The following is a 9,743-nucleotide window of genomic DNA, read 5'->3' on the forward strand; positions in this document are numbered from 1 at the left end:
AAAAAAAAAAAAAAAAAAAAAAAAAAAAAAAAAAAAAAAAAAAAAAAAAAAAAAAAAAAAAAAAGAGGAAAAAGAACCCTAGCGAAATCGGAGAAATTCGAAATTATGAAGAAAATAGCGAAATATTTAGTTTCTAGAGAGAGAGAGAGAGAGAGAGAGAGAGGCTTACGTTGAAGATGAGGTTCTTATTGACAGCCTCCCAAGCCAGGCCGCCTCTGAAGTGAACGGCCCAAACGAGGACAAGAATCAGCGCCACGATTGCGAGTACATGACTCACCACAGTGAACGGAAAAGCCTTCACCGGTAGCCCCATGCTTTTCTCTCCGCCGCTCTCTCTCTCTCTCTCTCTCTCTCTCTCTCTCTCTCTCCGCCGCTGTGGGTTTTGTTTTGTTTGATGGTGTGGTGTTGTTCGGTTTGGGTTTGACGCCGGAGGCTTCTTTTTAAACCTTTTTGAGAATCGACGTAGATAAGTACCCACGTGTAGGGTTTGGATTAGTTGGAACTTATTGTCAAGATTGGTCTATATGGAGTACCGTGTCGTTTTGCTCACCGTTCATCACAACGAACACTGCCTGTTTGTTTTTATAACTTTTTCACAACCATTAATTCAAATGCCCAATCCAAGTAGTGCAGCTAAGCAGGCTCTCGATAAGGGCCCATTTATTTTCAAAACATAAATTTAATAAAATTCAAATAACCCATTGAAAAATTAGATCCTAATTTAAATAATTGCTCAAAATCTAAAATTTCTAGTCTCTCACGTGATTATACCACAACTTAATTCTCCCGTTTGGAGACTGATCCCGTCAATTTAAAATTCATTTTGAAATTATTTTTCTCATCGTCAATATCTTCACTGCACACCAACATTTGTAGAAACTATATAAATACCAACATTTTCTTAACATGTCGAAATGGTATCGTCTTATAATGTGTTTTGTTTTTTAATGATAGATTTGGTTGTTCACCGACTATATGACACTTGTCTAGTCTCAGCATTGGTTGGACACCACTTTTGTGTAGCAACCTTGTGTGTCTGCATGTTGGGATCACAACCTACTTCTTTCATAGTATGGTTGTGATACTCTCTTCGTTATCATTCTCAAAGAATTTCTCAGGGTCACAATTTGCATCATGGATTGTGACATTCTCTACCACTTGATATTGGCATCGTCCTAATGATAATCTAAACATCGAACTGCCTACTATCTAATTTGCTAGAAATAAACGTGCCTCAAAATAAATAGGAAAAACTATGTATTACTTATGAATATTTCACTCACAGCATCAGCCAAATAAACTACCCAATGGCGGTGGATATCTGACCAAAGACCTATTAGATCTTTCTTTGGAACTCAACCCAAGATTCACTAGATAAATCATGACAAAAACTAGCATTGATATATCCTCGCCTAAGCTAAGTGAGGCCATCTTAGCCTTAACAAATGATTCTATTAGTCAGCACATACTAACAACAATATTTCCTCATCGACATCTCTTATTAAAGCACAGTTTAGAAGTTTTTTAATACCGTCCTTTCACTTGTTGATACTATTTTTTAGCTAACTCTTTACTTAACAATCTTCATGATTGATTCTCCTCTTAGGCTTGTTGTAGCTTCATTCTAATATGCCAACCCAATGCTACTTCTTGAGCAAATGTTGATCTTGACATCCCTTGTGAAACGGTCCACCTTAAGCACGAGATAATGGCTCAAGGAATGTACATGAACTCACTTTTTGGAGCACTTCTATGGACGCGGTCTGCCTCTCTTGTGCTCACTCTTCTTGGAGCACTTACACAAGCATCACACCTCTCTCGTGGTCATTCCTCTTAGTGCACGAGCCGATGGCTCAAGGAATACGCGTGTGCTATCTTCTTGGAGCACTTTAATGAGTGCTGCTTGCTTCTTTCGTGCTCACTCTACTCAAAGCACTTCCACGGGCGTCACGCCTCTCATGTTCATTCCTCTTAGAGTCGTTCCTCAGAAGGTATGAGCTCAAAGTAATGTTCTCTAGTACTGGTGTCTAATACTCTTCATTAAGCATTATTAATTCTCAACTGCTACTCTTCCAGCGAGATTTTTTCGATGATTATCAGCCCAATTTAGTACCCCAAGCTCTTGGCAGATGAGTGTGATTCTTGCTTTATTGATGGGTAAGACTTTTCCCAACTTAAGAAGTCTGACTTCAACCCCAAAGCTATTCTGATTCTGACTCACAATTACCCTGATGAATCTAGCACTCGTAACGCACTTGTGTAGTCTTCAATTAACCCTCGAGTTTCTTATTTGACTATCTTATCTAACATTTTTTCATATATATTCAATCACACCTTCAACAAACCAGACACTGTCTTTTTCTTGACGGTGTTGAACGCCACGTTTCTAGATAATGTCAACTAGATCAACTCTAGAGCCTACTAATCATTGAGTTTCCACCATTTTTCAAGATAACATCAACTAGATCAACCCTGGAGTTACCGATCCTTGAGCTTCCACCGCATTTCAAGACAATGTCAACTGGATCAACCTTGGAGTCGACTGATCCTTGAGTTTCCACTGCATTTTAGAACAACGTCAACTAGATCAACTCTAGAGCCTACTGATCCTTGAGTTCGACTGCGTTTTAGGAGTGTGTTAACTAGATCAACCCTAGAGCTTACAAATTCTTGAGCTTCCACCACGTTTCAGAACAACGTCAACTAGACAACCCTAGAGCCTATCAACCCTTGAGCTTCCATTGTGTTGCAAGAGAGTATCAACTAGATTAAATATGGAGCCTACCGATCCTTTAGCTTGCACTGCATTTCAAGACAGCATCAACTAGATCAATCATGGAGACTTTCGATCCTTGAGTTTCCACTGCGTATCTAGACATTATTGTTGGAAAAAAGGGATAGTGAAAGAGATAAGAATAGATAGAATAGATAGAATAGATGAATGCTACAGTGCTTTATTTTTATTCTTGTCTACTGATTTGATGCTTAGAGGGTTACACAATTCCCGTATTTATAGCTTATACATGGACCAGAAATAGTAAATCATCGAAATCTATAAAAATTCAAATCTACTAACAATCTCCTAAAATCTCCTAAAATTTTGGTAGTTTGAATATTTGAATATCTCAACTACTCTGAATCATATTTTTTGAATACTTTGAATCATATCTCAACAATCAAATTGACCAACCCTAGAGCCTATGATCATTGAGCTTCTATTGCTATGTGCTCATGGAGCTTCACTCTAGACAAGAATTCGCAAAAATCTTTATGGTATAGATAATCTTCAATCGACATCTTCTAGAAGTTGATCCAACCTGTGAATCTTTAAGCTTATACTGCTCCGTGGTCATGGAATCCATCTTCATCCCAACACAAGAGTTCATGAAGATATTTCTAGTACAATCTATATCATCCTGAAACTAATATCAGATCAAACCAACCATGGTCGTACTTGAATGAACCTTCTCTTCATTTCCAGCAATGTCAAAGCGGAAAACATATAACATCTTTCTCCAAATTTTATGGTACAAAAGATTCATCCTTTGAACCGAGTTAGAATTAAGCTTCTTTTGGCCATTGATGGGTTCCTTCGTCTAGATAGGCGCCCCTGATCCACCCTTGTATCTATTGCCATCAAGTTCTTTTTGATTATCATCTGCACCTGGTAACCGCTCATTCTTTCTACTATATGATCTCTCATCTTCATTAGCATCTCCTCCACCTTAATTTTCTCATATGGGTCGTTTTCGTCCACCAACTTCTGTGGGATTCTAGCAACTGGGCTGTTGCCATTCACATTCTCAGGTAAGATTTCAACTTTTGGGTTAACTTCACTCGTTGACAGTGGCGTGTCTGGTTTTTCATGCCTAGAATTTTGAGGATTATTGGGAGTGAGTCTCATGTTGGTAAATTTAGTAGAATATCATGAGTTTATAAGTGAGGTCGTTTGAGAAAGCCCAAAGCAAAGCTATGAGAGCTGGCCATATCATACTATTGTGGAGATCCTTGATTCCTAACTTAGGGTAGTTGACATATTCAATTAGAGACCTCTTCTTTTTTCTTTTTCTCATAAGAACATGATGAATTCCTTTAAACTCTGGTTACATTTGTTAAAAATGCACAACTCATCCACTAGATTTAGATGAAGAACATTAAAAAAATAAAATATAAGGAGAAATATACCCGGAGACACCAAGATTGAAAACTCCCCTCCATTCGAGTTTATTTATAATAAGTTCAAAGATTGAGTTCAAAGATGGATGGATCTAATATCGATTTCTAAAAGATGTAATGTAATGGCTCAAACCCACTGCTAGTAGATATTATTTGCTTTCGGCTTTCTCTTTTAGGTTTCCCCCCAAGCTTTTAAAACGTGTCCACTAAGGAGGGGTTTCCACACCTTTATAAAGAATGTTTCGTTCTCCTCTCCAATCGATATGAGATCTCATAATCCACTCCCCTTCGGGGCTCAACGTCCTCACTGGCACTCGTGCCCTTCTACCATCTACGTGGGATCTCATAATCCACCCCCTTCGGGACCCTGCATCCTCGCTGGCATACCGCCTGGTGTCCACCCCCCCTTCAGGGCCTAGCGTCCTCGCTGGCACATCACCCGGTGTCCACCCCCTTTGGAGCTCAACCTCCTCACTAGCACCCCACTCACTGTCCACCCTTCTTCTAGGCTCTGACACACCCCCCGGATGAAGTCGGATTCCCTAACCACAACAGAGAGAAAGCTTAAGGATCAGTAGACTCTAAGGTTGATCTATTTTATGTTGTCCAAAAACACAGTGGAAGTTCAATGATTGATAGGCTTAAAGGTAGATTTAGTTGACACTTTGTAGAAACGTAGTGAAAATTCAAGGATCTATAGGCTCTAAGGTTGATCCAGTTGAGTTGTCTAGAAGTATTATGCAAGCTCGAGGATTGAAAGGCTCTTGGGTTTATTTAGTTGACGTTGTACAAAACTGTAGTGGAAACCCAAGGATTGATAGGCTTTAGGGTTGGTTTAGTTGATGTTATTAAAAAATGTAGTGGAAGCTCAAAGATCGGTAGGCTCTCGGGTTGATCTAGTTGACACAATCCAAAAATACAAGGGAGCTTAAGCATTGGTAGGCTCTAGGGTTGATCTAGTTGATGGTGTCTAGAAACGCAATGAAAACTTAAGAATCGGTAGACTCTAGGGTTTATTCAGTTGACGGTGTCCAAAAACATAGTGGACGTTCAAGGATTGATCTAGTTGATGTTATCTAGAAATGTAGTAGAAGCTCAAGGATCGATAAGATCTAGGATTGATCTAGTTGACGCTTTCCAGAAATGTAGTGGCAACCAAGGATTGGAGACTCTATGGCTAATCCAATTGACGTTGTCTAGAAACGTAGTGGAAGCTTAAAGATAGATAGGCTCTAAGGTTGATCTATTTGATGCTGTCCAGAAACGTGACATTCAACCTAGTCAAAGAAATGTCAGATCTATTGGAGGCGGTTACCTCCTAGCGAATCATTAAGTGTCAACTTTGTAGTGTTAGCGACTACAATGTTCACCATTGTGTATGACCAGTGATGGTCAAGTATTAGGATGATAAGGATGTTCCTTGTGGTGGAGATGCTAAAAAATGATGGATGCATCCATTGCATTGAGACTTCAATGGCCACGTTTGAGGCGCTCACCCCTTACCTCAAGCAAAGATATATCGATGCTAGTTTTTTCATGGTTTATTTGGTGAGTCTCGAGCTTAGTCCGAGAGAAGAGTAAGGTAGATCCCTAGTGGGATAGCCCATAGCCATTGAGCAATTGTATTTGTTGTGCTTATGATGTGAGTCTTGGTAACGAAGAAAGAGCTCGTTAATAGGATAGCCCATAAGTAGTGTGCATTTTTTATATTTATTATAAAGCACATTTATTTTTAAGTCGGTCAGTTAACAACTAGTTCGATGTTTGAATTGTCATTGGAATGATACCAAGATCAAGTGGGAGAGAATGTCACAATTTAATATCCCGATAGATCGACTTGACCCTGTGGAAGTATCTAAGCAATTGTCATACCGCGTTGTGAGATTGATAATAACTCATTCTCTAGAAGTTCTAACCTTGTATCGTTTTCTTTGAGAAAATCATCACGAATGTCTTGTCATCTCAAATGTGTCACAACATCGCTTCTTCGATTGTGGTTTTGAAGGCAAACATTGTCTTGCCTGTTTTAATTCTCTATTTGCGCAAGACGCCATTAGAATTCTCCTCTAACGACGTAGATTCACTTCCATCAACGATCGCCCAGAGGTCTTATCCTTGTAGATAGGACATTATGAAAGTTGCCAACAAGTTGTAGTTGATACTGTTGAGTTTTCTAATTTCTCCAACGATTTGAAAATCACCATCGTGTTGTCTATACCTCAATAACATCAAATAAGTTTTTTTTTTTTTTCTACACAAAACTTGCAGAGTCACGAAATATTCATGACACAAAGAAACTCACTAACTAATAATCTCAATAAATCATTTTTATGTGGAAAATTAGATAGAGCTATAACCATAAAACATACTAAGAATTTCAAGAGATCAAACAACCTACATCAATCTCGCTTTGATACTAGATTGTTGAACACAACTTTTTGTGAAACAATTACACTTTTTATTAACATCAATCGATAAGAAATTACAAAACACTCTATAAAATACTACTACAATTTGGTATACTTAATCTGTTTAGAGTTTCTTTGGGAAGAAAACCTTAATAAAGTGTGGGTATTATTTAGAAGAGAAACTAGATAATCTATTCCTACAATATTTAATAATTTATGGCTGAATCATTTTCCTAAAATACTCAACATACTTTTATTTTAAAATACCTAAATCGACTCGACTTCGACCATGCTCAAACTTGAGTATCCACAACCCAACAACTTTCTATATGTGAAAATGTACCCATTTGGAGCAAGACCAACAAGGATTGGAGGTTTTTGGGTTGATTAAACTTTTTAAGTATGATTAAAATTCTTGATTTTGAAAACATGGTCTGAGGGCCCGGAGTTGAGTGTATTGTTGCTAATTTTTTGTTTGCTAAGTGATTTTATTGTTGGAATGCTATAATGATAAGATAAGGAATCACTACAAGGGGAATAAGATTCGGATTATCTTGTTGATCGAATATCTCGAGACAAGAATCTTGTTTGAGATTCGAATCACTCCACAAGTAAGATCGATCATGTCTAACTTGAATGATTCCTGTAGATCAAATATCTCAAGGCAAGAACACTTGTTTGAGATTCGAATTACTCCACAAGCAATATTGATCACGTCGAGCTTAAATGATTCTACATGCAACCTAAATTACATAGAATTGCAAAGAAACTTAGTCATTGGGTAAAGAAAAGCACAAATGCTTCTTTTACTATATTTTCCAAGTCTACTTACAAATACAACATACATGGTTTTATATAGCCTCAAAATGAAACTATTGAAGGCATTCCAAGAGTTATAACATTCATACTTAATGGTCATAATTAACCATGATGTAATTGTAACCTAAACTAAATAAAAAGTCTTAAATTTTTCTTCTCATCTTATTGAAGCATATTGTATGATTGATGTCTCTTGGTTCATATCATATAAACTTGGTCAAATGTTTATTTGATATATGTTATAAAAGTCCTAACATGAAACATGAGGTTAATCTGGTAAGAATTCTCACTATGATTTTAAAGATGTATATATAGCTATACAAATTATGAGAACGTTGTACGAAAAGAAGGATTTTATAATGCATCAAGTTTAAAGTTTATATTTCGAGCTCGTGGAATCTCATATAGGTATGTTATTTATATAGGCGTGAAATCATGTTCTCTACTTTTTTATGAATTTTCAAGTGTCCTTCTCAACATTAAAGCATTTAGTATAGGGTTGGTGTATACAAGATTGTTATCAATTATATATAAACATTACACGTACTCAACCAGTCCCAAAGAACATGAAAATGATGTGAGTTTGGTGGGTTTTGTGGGTGAAAACGGTGCAATGAAACTATGGGCATAAAGTTGATGCAAGCATAAGAAAGAACTGGAGCTCAAGACCATGACTTTAGATCCAACGAACGACATAATTCATTTTAAATGTGCTTGTATTTTTCGCGGAGTAATGTTTTAATAAGTGCGATAGTTATATAAGTTCGGATTTGGTAACATTTTAATTGCTGAGTTTAGTGAAAGCATTTTGGAGTTGTGTCAATTTACCATTAATTTCATGTTGACGTGACACTTTATTATGTAAAAAGAAAAACATTCTCATATTTCTCCTTCAATTCATCAATGGCCACCATCACTCTCAATCGTCACTTTTTTTTTTCTTTTTTTCAATCCACTTGTAGCTACATTTGGTCTAGCCCATCCAATTTGTCACAATCGCGTTCTTACGTAGTGGTCGCACTCACTCTCACCATTGAGTGAATCAGCTGATTCAAAATTATGTCTTCTTCGGTCTGACGACGTATGTCCAAGAATTTAACTATGCATTGAGAAGAAAATTTTAAAAGACTGGAAGTAGATAGGGATTTTAGAAAGAGAGTTTGAAAACAATGTTTAAAAAAATTGAAAAAAACAACCATATATAGCATAAATAAGGAAACTATCTGAGCTTAAATAGCATATAACTCAGAATAGGAAGAATTGATGACTAGTGGTATTCCCATATAGTATAATCTGAGGCACTTCAAATCTAGAGACGTATATATGATTTTGCGAAACGTTACACTTAAAAGATACAATAAGGAAACTATACATCATGAAAGTAGCAAAGGAAAGCAATAAAGTGATACAAGACAAGGGTTTTGGCATGTAACAGGCATGCGACCATGGGCAACACGACTTGCACAAACATGACCGTGACACTAAACATCTAAAACACTTCTCCGATATTCCCAACAATGTTACATGCGGTGTCTGTATTTCATTTCGGATAGTTCCTATCGAGATCTTCCAACAACTCGACTTCGACATGTTTTCAGGCAGATATGGTCGAGTCTCCTATTGTGTTGCCCATGATGAAAATTCAAAATATAGTTGTCAATCCTCATTTGAAGCATTTTCTTAGTTGGGTCTAGTTCATTGTTGAATATGTGGTTATGAGAAGCAAAGAGTTTCTCTTCCTTGTTGATTCATCCTTACTCGATTGAAATAACATTCTATTTATCGACAGGAAGAAATGAGATTGTAATTTAAGCGAAGTCTTTGAGCGTAATGATGTTATGGTTAGATCACGTAGATGTTGGGATAGCCATGGTATGAATACTTGAAAACCACCTCCAACCAAATAAGGCACAAATGGTTCCTAATGGCTTTTTCCGATGTAAAGACTCGAGCATTGATGATAGAAAGACTCAGAAAGCAACAAGAGAGCCCAACTTAGCACCATAGAGTGTAGCTACCCTAAGATCCTTTTCTAAGGTCCTTTTCTCATCTTAAAGTTATGGGGTTACAATCCAATTTTTGATGTTTAGAATCAGACAAAAATAAATAAATAAATAAAACTAAAATAAAATAAATAATTAATTAATGATAAAATTTACAAAAATTAAAAACAAATAGCACCCTAATAAAAAAGAAGGCGCTTTTACCGACTAAAAATGAGTTTGGGATACATTTTCAAACAAAACATAAAAGACTCCAAATACTAGAATGACTTCTCAAAACCATCCACTCTATGATCGCGCAACTCTTGAACGGTCTCCTATATGATTGATAGTCAAT

General features: G+C 36.8%; 1 protein-coding gene across 1 annotated transcript in view; it reads right to left on the reverse strand.

Annotated features, from left to right (window-relative positions):
• The window catches only part of LOC111470542 (transmembrane ascorbate ferrireductase 1), a 2,732-nt gene extending 2,306 nt beyond the window's left edge, over nucleotides 1–426 (reverse strand). Inside the window, exon 1 of the mRNA XM_023116080.1 lies at nucleotides 170–426. Within this exon, the coding sequence (XP_022971848.1) occupies nucleotides 170–313 (144 nt within the window). The 5' untranslated portion in view covers nucleotides 314–426. The remainder of the gene's footprint in view (nucleotides 1–169) is intronic.
• Between the last annotated feature and the right edge of the window lie 9,317 nt (nucleotides 427–9,743).

Source organism: Cucurbita maxima, unplaced genomic scaffold (genome assembly GCF_002738345.1).
Source record: "Cucurbita maxima cultivar Rimu unplaced genomic scaffold, Cmax_1.0 Cma_Scf00046, whole genome shotgun sequence".
NCBI classification, from domain to species: Eukaryota; Viridiplantae; Streptophyta; class Magnoliopsida; order Cucurbitales; family Cucurbitaceae; genus Cucurbita; species Cucurbita maxima.